Raw genomic sequence first — 13,492 nt, 5'->3', positions numbered from 1 at the left:
TCCTCCCCCCCCCCCCCCCGAGAGTGGCCTTGCAGTGGAAGAGGAAGTCCTGTGCCTCCCTAGCCCAGCAGACTAGCAGCTGGAGCCTGGTGAATGGTGGGCACCCGCAGCCCTGCTCCCACTCTCCAATAGCTAGATTTCAGTGGTGTCCCTAGGGGAGGTCTTACTCCTCCTCTTCATCACCGGGGCATATGTTCTCACCATCTTAGCAGATATACTCTCCTCTATTATCTGTGATCAATGTCTTTTAGAGGCCTGCCAGCCCTCCCTACACAATCTGACCACCATTCTTACAGCAACAGCATTGGACTAGTCAATATCATGCTAGCCAGCTAGCTTGCTAAGGCATGTCACTGTGGCCATATGTTGGGCTTACTGGGTCTGTAATCTCGTGCTGCTAGGAGCAGGTCTCCCATTTAAGAAAGAGATCACTTTCCCCATCAGCTTCTCTGGTCAGATCACCTATGCTAGACAGGGAGGACCACCAGGAAGAACCAGACATGGTGGCTGAGCCACACCAGCATTCTACTTCACCACCAAAGGAACTCTCATTGTTGGCTGATGAAGCTGTGTCCTTGGCACCAATACTGGCACCGGGTGACTACTAGTCATTCTGGAAGCTCCTTATGAGAACAGCAGAAACTCTAATAATATCTGAGAAATGTCATAAGTTGATCAATATTTTGATAATTGTTGGTCTGTCTGGAATCACTTTTCCCATAAATCAGGGACTGCTTGGACTCAGTTAAAGCCTCCTGGCAGACATCAGCCACTATACCACCTATGGTAAAACGAGTAGAAAAATGGTACCCTTGAACTAGCTTTGAGTTCTTTGCTCAACCCAAGACTGGGCTCCTTGGTTGTGTTGGTAGTACAGGAAAAATCTAAATTGAACAAGAGTACCTCTGAAGACAGGAAACCCAAAAGACTCAACCTATTTGGAAGGAAATCTTATTCCTGTGTTTCCCTACATCTGTGAGAGGCAAATTGCCAGGTCCTACTGGCCAAGTATGACTCTTTAACCTGGGACAGGGTGACATCTTTTTAATTGAAGCTTGCACATGACAACAGGGAGGAGCTCAGAGAAATAGTTAAGGGTGGTAAGTTCATGCTCAAGATGATCTTACAGACGGCACTGCAGCCAGATCCATGGCCCACAGCAGTAAACATGCACAGAGTATTGTCTCCAAGCATTGGTCATACAGAGGGAGTTGATCAAGGACCTGCACTTCTTAATTGAGGAAGTGAAGTGACAGCACTGTGCTCCTTAAAAGAATCTGAAGCCACCCCATGCTCCCTAAAGTTTTACAAGCCTGGCTTGTACCACAAGCTGTATCATCCTTAATCCCAGTCAAGACAAGAGACATCATCCTACCATTCCAGGCAGCCTGAGTATCACATCAAGCTACAGCAGGGGTCGCCAGCCTTCCTCTTGGACAGCAATACATACAAATCACTCCCGTGACAAGTCGACAAATTTTACAGGGCTGTCACGAGCCACATAAAATCCAATCCAAAGAGCATGACCTTCGAAAGCTGCTTCACCCTGTTCCACTTGGTTCCGTCTGCCATAACATTGGACAGATGAATGAGATTATCTGGAGATAATCACCCAGGGCTACCCCATCCAGTTCCACTCTTTACCCCAGTGGTTCTCAAACTTTTGTACTGGTGACCCCTTTTGCATAGAAAGCCTCTGAGTGCGATCCCTCCTTATAAATTAAAAACACTTTTTATATATTTAACACCATTATAAATGCTGGAGGCGAAGCGGGGTTTGGGGTGGAGGCTGACAGCTCGTGACCCTCCATGTAAGAACCTTATGACCCGCTGAGGGGTCCCGACCCCCAGTTTGAGAACCCCCTGCTTTACCTCCTACCCACCTCCCCTCTCCATCCCCCTTCAGGGACCCTTCTGACAAGATCATCTTGCAAAACTAACTTTATTGCTTCATCTAGTAACCGTAGAAGAGTTGCCGTCAGACATCAGGGGAAGGTGCTTCTATTCCCAGTATTTCCACATTCCAAAGAAACAAAAGGGTCTCCATCCTATCTGAAGAAGTTTCAACAAATACACACTCCATCTCAGTTTTAGATTACTAACATTTTGCCCCCATCATTCAATTTCTCTAAGTTTGTGGCTCTTACTTAAAGGAAGCATGCTTTTGTATAGCTATTCATCCAGCCCTGAGGAGGTACCTAAGATTCATGATGGGTCCCACTCATTACCAGTACAGGGTTCTATGCTTCGGTCTCTCCCTGGTACTGAAGGTGTTTACAAAATGCCTGACACTAATGGCAGCAGATTTAAGGAGAAAAGGAATCTACATCTATCTGTACATGGATGACTGGCTAATGAGATGCTGGTCCCCGCAGCAGAGTGCATCCTCTCCCTGTTCTCCCAACAAGGATTTCTAGTGAATTACAAGAAATCGTCTAACATCATTGCAGAAGATAGAGTTCCTAGGACTCCTGATCGGCGAGAGCCTACCTGCCAGAGGACAGGTTCTGGTCCCTTCAGTTGATAGTAGAGGACCTAAACTCAAGCGCAACAACTGTGTGCGCATGTCTGGGACTACGCATATGTTGGTATGCACACACTTGATGCTGCTTGCTAGATTTCACCTATGGCTCTATCTTTTCACATCCCACAGGATCCCGGTTACTCAAGGGTTTCCTGTATACTTACCTACCTCTCGGAGATCTGACCCCTACTTGGGATCAGCATCATCCTCTTGAAATTCATGGAGCTTCTGACTGTTCGATACATCACTTTAGATGGTTACGATGGTTTTCCTGGTAGCTGTCTCTTCAGCGCAGAATATCAGTGAGCTCCAAGACCTTATGGCCAGACCTCCTCATGCATATTTTCATAGGAATAAGGTAGTCCTGAGACCACACCCTGAGTTGGACCTCGTGCATATTTTCATAGGCATAAGGTAGTCCTGAGACCACACCCTGAGTTTGACCTTAAAATGGTCTCACAGTTATGCCTAAATCCAATCAATCAAACTCACCCATGGCATTCTTGAAACAACACTCAGTGCTGAGAGAGAAGAAGCTATCTAGTGTGGACATTTCCAGAGTCTTGCACTGTTATTGTTTGACTGATAAAATAGGAGCTGATGCTCCTCCCCACTAACCAGAGTGGATACTGCCTGTCAGTCATTTAGAGGGAGACACCCACCCAAACATACTGAAGAAAGAAAGAGCAGTTACTTACCCTACAGTAACTAGTTCTTTGAGATGATGTCCACAATCCACCCATCATCCTTGCTTTTTGGAGTCCTCTGCTAACATGCATCTTAAATTGTGAAGGAACTGAAGGAGGGTCAGATGCCCTGTGCTTTGTGCCATTGCATGGGAGCACAGTGAGGCAGAAGGTACATGTACAGCCCCAGACACTACTATACAAAATACTCCACTCTTGTGCGCATGAGGTACTAATGTCTCTCAGTAGAATCCATACTAATGACAGCATCTCAAAGAAGCACAGTTACAATAGCTGTTCTTTTTGCTGTTGGCATGGATGGGCTGCCAGGAGCATGGGGATCCACATTATTAGAGTGTGCTTAGTAAAAGGTTTGAAGTGTTTGGGAGAGTTGGGGGGAGTATTAATGCTTCCCTAACTTCCTCATCACCTTTCCTTGCAGTTCTGAGCTTCTCTTCTGGTCCTTGCACTCCCTTTCCCCCCACATATCCTGCCTTTCAAGTTCCTAGGCCTCTTGGGGGGCGAGGATCCCCTGGGGAGGATGGCATTAGGAGTGTCTTCAACAAGCTCTTTTGAGCCCTTGACAAGCCTCACCAAAGGATTGATATGCTTATCCAGATGGAACCCTTCTCTTGTGCAACTCCTAATGCTCACAGGTAATAAACTCCCCTCCTGAAGTCTTTAGGAGGTGTGCATTAGTGAGGCCTCCTTTCTGCCGAGGTCAGGAAAAAGGGAGGGAAGGCCTCCCATGCCCAAGCTTCCTTTGCTGCCTAGTTCTCTGGTACAACTATTATTTTTCTTTTAAGGAAAGTTTCATACACAATGTATTGAAGGGAAGTTAAGGTTGCAGGCATATCCACATGGGTGGTTTGCAGGAATATTACCTTTCAAGAATGTTGTTAAACCTCAGATACTGGAAATCTATGAAATGCAGAGTTAAAGTTGCACTTCATGAATAAGGTACCCAAACTACCTTAACTGTACTCCTATAGCAACATCTTGGAAAAAAATCATATGAACATAGTACCTTATCTGTCTGTAATGAAGACCTTTCATTTTTATCAGAGGCCACAAAAACTAGAATCCCAGTTTAATTGCATAGTTTTTGGATCAGGGTGTATTTGATCTAAATTACTAGTCAGGAAAACTCTATTTAATCATGGATTTCTACATAAAAGTGCATTCCAGTTGCTTGTTATAACCGTAATACATATTCTTCACAGCTCAGTGATAGATGTAGGTTTCATTTTTAGAAGGTACACACAATACATTTTTAAGTGATTATTTTGAAAACTTTTCAGATTAGTTTTACAGCTATATCAGAAAATTAATGATTTATTGATTATTTCATTTACCAAGGGTAATTGAAGCAATTCACCTCCCAAAGACTTCATAAATATCTATCTCCAATTCAACAGGTTAATCATTAATATTTGGAGGATTTTCTTGCCATGCTGTATTAGGAGGAGAACAACACCAGACAGACATTTAAATTGCTTTATTTAACTAAAACAATGTTATGTATTCTGGATTTTTTTCTTCAACAGCAAACATATAATATTTTAACAAAACAAGCATATGAATTTTTTAATTTAAACGTTCAAGTTTTTTAAAAATCAGGTTTGGTTTTGTTAAAATTGTTTTTAACTAAAATAGTTAAATTTAATTTTTATTTTTTTTTTTTTTTAATATTTCATCGACCATGTCAGCCAGGTCAACATGAGAAGCTTAAAATATTGGCTTCTGCAGCTAACAGTCATCGTCACCTTCATTTTCCAGTTTGTTCATAATCTGGGAAAGAAAGTACAAGCTTTCCTACTTTTTCAGGTTCCAAACGATTTCTCAATTTGGAATGAATTAGTCCAAAGAGAGAATATATTTCTACACCGGCAGAAGAAGCTACTGCTGTTAAAAGTGAGATTATCACTTCAAAGTCTCTTCACAAGTCTCTGACAAGTGCTTAAGTGACTTCCACCACTTCACTGGTGTGACTGACTTTAAAACATCATCATCAAACATATATTTCTTGAATGGTTCACCCTTAGCTCTGAAGTTTATTATACTTGGCATTATGGAGGGATGATTGCTGGATGTCCATGTCCTAGCCAGCTCCTCTTCTTCAGCAGTTAAGGTTTGACCCGGTACCGAGTATTGAGAATATTTTTAAGAAAATAAGCTGGAGATAGTGCTTGTCCCATTCTTTTTTTTACCGCTTGTAATTTAACTCTGTCATTGCATATTTCTCTTTTTAAGATCTCTCTCAGTTCCTTCCAAATTTCAACAGCATTAGCACTAAAACAGCAATTTCCCTGCATTGTGTTCAAGGCTACAGAAATAGGCTTCAGGGTACTCAGCATGTGTTCAACATTTCTCTTAAGCCCAGTGTTGAGAACTTTGGGTGTGACGGTGCCATCTATTTTGTTCACAATTTTGTTCACAAACTGTCATCAGATTAGGCCAGTTCTTGATCTAGTGCTCAACACAGTCCACTACTGAGTTCCATCACACGTCTTGTGGGAGAGTTAGCTTGTTTCCTCCCACTTTTTTCAGAGCAGCTGCTGCAAAGTGGTTGTTATGGAAGTATTTTGCAATTTCAACAACATTAGCCTTTATTTCTGGAACACTTAAGTCTTTGGCTAGGAGGTGCATCAAATGAGCACTGCAACCATATGTTATTAGCTTGGGACTCTCTTTTAAATAATTTCTTCTCATCTTGGATACATTTGCAGCATTGTCTGTGACCAAGCTACATACTAGACATTTGAATTTTTTTCACAGTTATAGCTTTTACTGCTACTTCTTGTGAGTATTCTGCTGTGTGTGCATTTCCTGATGTATCAGTTGTTTCTCTAAGGAAGACATTCCCGTCTTCTGTTGTCACACAAGCACATACAACAGGATTATTGTGGACATTGCACCACCCATCAAGACTCAGGTTAACAATTTCACCCTCCAGACCAGGGGTCGGCAACCTGCTGCACATGCCAAAGGTGGCATGCGAGCTGATTTTTAGTGGCACTCTGCTGCCAGCCGGGGTTCCGGCCACCAGCCCCACTCAGCCCGCTGCCGGCCTGGATGGACGGAACCCAGGGCTGGCATCGGGCTGAGCCCGGCCGACAGCCGGGACTCCGGCTGGCAGGGGCTGGCGGACAGAATCCCAGACTGGCAGCGGGCTAAGCGGCTCAGTCCGCTGTCGGTCTGGTTTCCGTCTGCTGCCCTCGCTGCTGGTCTGGGGTTCCGTCCACTGGCCCCTGCCAGCCAGGGTCCCCGCCGCTGGCCCCGCTCAGCCTGCTGCCAGTCTGGGGTTCCAGCCGTCGGCCCCTGGCACACGAAGCCTTAAATTACAGTAAACAAATGAAGACTTGGCACACCACTTCTCAAAGGTTGCCGACCCCTGCTCTAGACCTTTTGCACACTGTTCAATTTTTCTTTCATACACTTTATCCAGCAGTTTGCATGCGACATCTGCTCTGTTGGGTGGACTGTATCCTGGTCTTAATGACTAAACCATGTTCTCAATCATACGGAAAGGAGAGTTTGTTGCATAAACAAACGGGGCAATTTTTTCATCAATTACCTCTTTTTGTAATCTTCTGGTTCTTATCACAAACTTATCTATGTTTCTGGATGGAGATTTTTTTTCTTTTCTTTTTTTGCTACAGGTGATATACTGTGGCTATGTGACAGAAACACTATCACTGGCAGATAACTCTGAAAATATAGAAAATAATGGTGATCTTGAAGGTGGATAGTCTTCAGAATCCTGTATGTTGAGGATGGATTCTCCTAAACAAAATAAGTCAATGTAATTATTTAATTATTATTACCATACTGTTCATTTAGTGTTACTCATTGCTTTCATTGACGCTCAGTACTACTTTAAAGGTGAAATTGTAAAAGGAAGATCTGCCTATTTCCTCTATTTATTTTTTATCACAACTGTATCTAAAATGATAGTACCATAGAGTAACAACTATATTTTTTGCTCAAACATGAGAATTCAAGAATAGTCCAGAGGGAAGATAGGCAGTCCTTAAGAAAGAAGTATGAAATAAAAAAGTTTACCAACCTGAAGATCCTGCATGTTCAGACATGTTCCTTTCATCATCTTCAACACAGCTTCCTCCTGAGAAGGAACACTTCTCATGATGTTTCATTCGGGCAACCAAGCCTTGTTTGAGAACTGTAAAACTAAGCATCTCTGATGGTATCTTCTAGACTGAGCACTGAGTCCCATTGGGTAGATAGAAAGATTAACCTAAATAATCTATACAGAAGCCCTTGGAATCCCATAAAATTGGGTCCCTAATCCATGAACTATTGGAACTCATTTTCAACTTTTCTTAAACATTACATGACTATATTGTCTCATACTATAGAATTAGAATTTACAATCCCTATTCCATGATCAGATATCTTTGAGCTATAATGTATCTTAATTAAAACTATATTCAGATAGGTTTTTTTTTCCTCAAAAAGCTTTTTATCAAAAAAATCCAATTTAAATTTTAAAAAAAATTGGATTTATTTGATTTTTATCCACCCTGGTTGGACTGCTTTATGGCTAGGGCCCTACCAAATTCACCGGCCCATTTTGGTCAATTTCATGGTCATAGGATTTTAAAAATCGTAAATTTCATGATTTCAGCCCTTTAAATCTGAAATGTTGTGGTGTTGTAATTGTAGGGATCCTGACCAAAAATGAGTTGGGGAGGTGAGGGGGTTTGCAAGGTTATTGTAGGGGGCTTGTGGTACTGGTACCCATACTTTTGTGCTGATGCTGCTGGCAGTGGCATTGCCTTCAGAGCTGGGCAGCTGGAGAGTGGCAGCTGCTGACCAGGAGCCCAGCTGTGAAGGCAGAGCCACCACCAGCAGCAGCGCAAAAGTAAGGATGGCATGGTATGGTATTGCTACCCTTACTTCTGTGCTGCTGCCTGCAGAGCTGGGCCCTCAGTCAGCAGCCGCCACAATCCAGCTACCCAGCATTGAAGACAGCAGTGCAGAAGTACGGATGGCATGGTATGGTTTTGCCACCTTTACTTCTGCGCTGCTGCTGGCAGGGCACTGCCTTCAGAGCTGAGCACCCGGCCAACAGCTACTGTTCTCCACCAGGTCAGCTCTGAAGGCAGCGCAGAAGTAAGGGTGGCAATACCACGACTCCCTTAAAATAATTTTGTGGCCTCCCTGCAACTCCCATGTGGGTCAGGACCCCCAATTTGAGAAACTCTGGTCTCCCCCGTGAAATCTGTGCTTTTATCCTATACAGATTTCATGGGGGAAAGACCAGATTGCACAGTCTGTGACAAGTTTTTCATGGCCACGAATTTGGTAAGGCTCTGTTTATGGCCATGCACACGCACGTTACAAATTCTTGATTATACAAATAGCATACTGAAAGCATTCATTTCCCACTATTCAGTAAAAGCCCAATCCTGCCAGATGCTGAGTATCCCGCTCCTCATGGAAAGATGCTTAGGACTTCATAGAATAGGGCCATATTATTTCATGTAGCATCCAGTCATCAACACAGAACTAGTGTGTTTCCATATATAAACTTCATACGCTCAGAACAAGCTGTCAAAACATGTACATGAAAAGAGCAAAAGTTATGTCGTTATATATAATCACACATGGTAGGGGAGAATCAGTGTATGAAACCAATGATAGAACCAGTGTGTTACATAGTGCATGTTTTTGCAGAGACAGATATTGCTAAGATGGTAATGAGGGGTACAATTAAAATAGTTTAATTCTTTTTAACTTTATTGAAAAGTAGCATGCAGTCAGCCAACTGATATGTGTCTGCACTCTTCACTCACCTTCATGTTTTATTGGTGGTGGGTTTTTTGTGAGATAGGAGGCTCCAATGTTTTGGATACTTGCTATAACTTTCACTGTGTCTGTGGGGGGAAAAAAGCAGAACATAATCAGGGTGTTCTGTTTATTACTCTGTTCCAACTTGAAAAACTTCAGTCTGGCTACACTTTCTTTTTGTTCTTAGTTCTTAGACTGAGTGTATTTGTCTTTTAAAATTCTAAAGTGAGAGGCCACAGCAGATAAAACTGGGCTGTTTCTCTCTCTCTCTCTCTTTCCTTCTCCATACTCTCTCAAGTGCTCTCCCTCAACAATCTAACCCATCTCTCTACTCTTTTTTTTTTACTGTCTCCCTCACAAATGAGAGAGCTCTCTTGTACTCCTTCCCTATCTCCACCATCAGAAACCTCAGCAGTCAGTGACTGTCAGGGTGCTCCTGTTCTGTTTCTCCTAGTGTGGAGCAGCTTTTGGGCTTCATGTCAGGGAATCTCTGTTCAGCCTCTTCTCCATGTGACTCAGGTAGGAGGATGTAGCAGCAAAATAAGGAGGGCAGAAAATGGGATGAGGAATGGAGGTTCCCCTGGTGATGGTGCTGTGGTATGCTGTGACTAACTAAACCCAAGAATTCCTATCTGACTGTACTTCCTAGTAGCCACAGAGACTTGTTCTTCTCTGATATAGTACCCCAGACACTCTTTTTTTTTTTTCTCACCCCCCTCTCCCCACCCCCTTCGGGGAAGCTGGTCAGTCCTGGAGGTATAAAACACATCAGAACTGGCCAGCGTTCAGCCTGTTAAACCTGTTTTGTATTCGTTTCCCATCTTAATTTCATGATTCTTTACTGTAACCATTAATCTCTGCCAAGGTGCATTAATCAGATGATTTTTGAAAAACAGTTCAGTACATAAGGTAAACTTTCATTATCTGTCACTGCATTAATATCTATTAAGACTATCATTAGATTGGATTCAGATGTCTTGAACCATTCTGGCTATCCTTAATCAAACTGCAAGTTGAGATTTTCTTGCACCACATTCTGTAAGATAGTATCCCTGCTACAAAGGTTACGTTTCTTGTTCTGGTTTTCTGGATCCTCGCATCCCTTTTTGAAGACATTTCCTTGCAGCAGAACAGTTGTGCCTAAATACATCCTTGCTGCTTGCTTTGGAGAACCCACCTGTCTCCTTGGCATCTAGAATCACAGTGATGTTCGTTCTGTAGAAATTGGGAAAGCTGTAGAAAAAGGTCAGTTTGGATTCACCAGACACGTCAGGAGAAGGGATGAGGGAGTAGAGTGCCATCTATAGCATTAATTGCAGCTCCATTATGGGAAATAAGTTTTTTTTTTCTTCCCTGACTTGTTTATACCTAGATTATTTTGGACCTTTTGTTTCATGTGCAAAAAATATCCGTTCACTACCAGTGTGTCTTTTAATAACTGTATATGTTAAACAGGGTTAGTTTTCTTTTTTTCTTTTCTGCAGCCCAGGGTCTCCCACAGTTCTGTTCCAGATGGGCTGTACCTTCTCTCTGAAGATACCATAGGTGGTTCAGCATTGTTGGTAAGCTATGGCACTTAGCAATATCTTCTTGTGAAGCCCATCAGAAATTTTTTATCTGGCAAGTGGACCAAGTTGGTGGTTCAGTATCTCTTAACCCCATTTTTTTAACTTTAATTTTTATTCATTTTTCACACAGTAGTGAGTTCATTTCAATTTAAATCACCTCTCCCTAGTTGGGGAATCACTGGAGCATTGAGGCTCTAGCTTTCTGGGTCCTCCCAGTTGAGTACTTCTACAAAGGTCTCTCTGCAGGCCCCACCATAACATCAGAGAAACCCTGCAAGTATTGAGCCAAGTCTAAGGAGTGATTACAGCTTTTCAAGGGTGTCAGAGGCTGCTACCAGCCAGCCCTTGCTCTGCCAGGGCACAGGGCTTTGACACTGTGACTCATCTGGAGATTAGCTCTCGACCAGTTAGGCGTCTCCTCCATCAGTTTCTCGCCCCATTGTCTCGCACTCTGTCTCTTTGGAGTCAGGTTATTCCCTCTTCATGGCTTGAGGTGCTCCTTCTTCACAGCATGGCCCTCTCACCAGGCCAGTGTAGTTTTCTCCGTCCAGGATATTAAAGTCCCACTGGATTAATTGGCTCAGGCAGCCTTCTGTGCCACTTCCCCAGAGGTTGATGGGGAACCCGGGTCTGTGGGTTCCAGCCCAGGGGGACCCTATCTGTAGTAACCATAGTCTACCCAATGTCAGACCATGTTACTGTTTCCCTGGGCTCCTTCCTGCTTTCTTCCCTATTATCTGGCCTCCCTCTGGGTTACCACTGTTCCCTGCAGCTCCTTCACCCTAGTTCTTGCCAGTCTGTATTCCCAGGCAGGGTCCAGGGTTTACTCCACCCTAGAATTCCTCCTTGTCTCTTGCCACCTCCCCTCCTCTCTACGGAGTGACTGCAGAGTTCCTTCCTGCAGCCCCTGTTGCTCTGTTTCCTGGTACTAAGTCAGCTTGCCCCTGCCCAGCTGGGCTGCTTCATCCATTAGGCCTTATCAGCCCTGACTGTCCTCCAGGTGCAGCCTTTCATGGGGTTAATTGGCCCTTTTTAACCTACTTAGGCCTTTTATGAGTTGGACACCCCATCACAATCTTGTTAGGTTCATTACATGTTTAGGACCCCAAAATTGCTGCAGGTAAGACATTAAAATAGTTTGCTTGTTGGCATACTAGGCATTGAGGACATAATCCCAGGGAGAATCCAGGCTCCCTCTACAAGGTTCCTAATGGCATTGTGAGTAGAAAGCAACTGAGAAAATGTGCAGAGCACCATCTTGGTCTTAATAGAATACATTTATCAAACTCTACAAAGTATGTTTCTGGTCTTCTGTGGAGGGCATCCATTGGTAGGAGGGTGTTGCATATTGTGATCTCCCGTTCAGACACATTTTTGTACTGGAGGGGAGATACGGGGGTTCTGTTTCTTCTTGTTGTTGTTTTTTTCCCTTCTTTCCTCCCTACTCCGTAGTTTAACTGCTTGGTGCTTCCCATGTGTCTCACAATTGTGGGAGAAGCTGGGCTGCAGAAGGGGGGAAAAATTGTTAATACCTTCCTTTCTACCCTCAATGTCTCCTACAGTTCTATCCTCCTTGGTCAGTAATGTCCCATTGGGAGTTTCTTATTCAACTTTGAGACAACACTTGTGGTGGGACTGCATGAGGGGGCATGTCCAAGTATCATAGCCTAGAAATAGTGCTGAACAGCCTCCGGTGTCTGCAGAAAGGAGGCAAAACCCATGCATCACAGAACTGTGGGAGATGCTGCTAGTAGAAGGGAAATTATCAGCTAAGAAATTTTTTTTTTTCCTTTTATAAATTGAATCACTTTTTAAATCCATATAATCTGAGGTTTCACTGACATAAATTCTATGATTGACAATTGGAAGTACTGCACTGCAAGCATCAAGGGGTAGTGTAATTAATAAATGATGGTGTGGTTGCTTTGTGCTGCAGCATCTCAAGTTTGCTGATTAATGCGTAGTTTAGCTTCATCCATGGCCAATTGCCAATAACTTGAGATTTAATACAACATTTTAATTTTCTTTCCTACCTATCAGTAGCAAGAATTTCTTAAAGCAGATTTATAGCTCTGCATATTCTGAGTAATAAGTGAATAATAATTAGCGAGTTATGATGGTGAAGTAAAAAGTGAGAACTAGTTATTACAGACCTCACTTTTCTGTTGTAATAAGTGCGCATTACCTCTTTTATTCCATCTGTGGACTGCTATTTGTTGTGATTAAATGTCTGCATTGGTTTCAGGTAAGTATACAATTCACAGAAGAGACGAAGCAGCTCATAAAGAAGGAAAGGAGAGACAGAAGGAAAGAGACAGAAGAGAAAAGCAGGAAGAGAGAGCGAGATAGGGGTGGTTCAGTGTATTTGAGTGAAATAAAATTTAGAATGGAGACATGATTATAGTTTATCCCATTAAGAGAAAGAGTGTTATAGTGTATAAGTAGACTATTGGTCATAAATACAAAAAATAAAGACTTTTTTTTTTTTTGCAAATTGTTTGTTTGTTTTTATATGTCACTAATTCCATGGCTGCCACATCAAACTTCACTATTCCAGCCCCTTTAGCCATTGGGCCAAAGATTTTCATCTCTGCAGCTGGTGGTCTTGGGGTTTTTTTTTAAGGTCACTGAAGAAATTTGGAGATGACTATATTCTTGGGAGTATTTTTTAAAATTGCATCATCCATGAGAATTGTGCTTATTAAAAACAGCTGTAGGAAAACATTTTAAAGTGAACCTAATTGATTTTTCAGTGGGACTTAAGCAATTTAGACACTTAGGTGCTTTGAGAACTTTTACCTATAACATGAACACAATCTATTCTTGGAGAGTGAAGGGTGACTCTGCTATGCATTTACTTCCACAATCCTTCAGTAGAGAGCTTCTCTGTGCCTGACAGC

At 42.8% G+C, this 13,492-nt stretch overlaps 1 protein-coding gene across 8 annotated transcripts in view; it reads left to right on the top strand.

Annotated features, from left to right (window-relative positions):
- Positions 1–13,492, top strand: part of MGA (MAX dimerization protein MGA) — a 94,970-nt gene that overhangs the window by 61,528 nt on the left and 19,950 nt on the right. For 4 of the 8 annotated variants that reach the window (XM_077818848.1, XM_077818847.1, XM_077818844.1 and 1 more), the window contains one exon: positions 10,509–10,586. The exons of 2 other annotated variants lie outside the window; for them this stretch is intronic. In XM_077818848.1, the coding sequence (XP_077674974.1) occupies positions 10,509–10,586 (78 nt within the window). Of the gene's footprint in view, positions 1–6,872; positions 7,016–10,508; positions 10,587–12,837; positions 13,008–13,492 lie in introns of those variants that run through there. 2 more of the 8 variants (XR_013346370.1, XM_077818849.1) reach the window with 2 other exon arrangements.

The sequence above is a fragment of the Eretmochelys imbricata genome, chromosome 6 (assembly GCF_965152235.1).
Source record: "Eretmochelys imbricata isolate rEreImb1 chromosome 6, rEreImb1.hap1, whole genome shotgun sequence".
Lineage (NCBI taxonomy): Eukaryota > Metazoa > Chordata > Testudines > Cheloniidae > Eretmochelys > Eretmochelys imbricata.
This window is presented reverse-complemented; position numbering and strand designations above follow the sequence as displayed.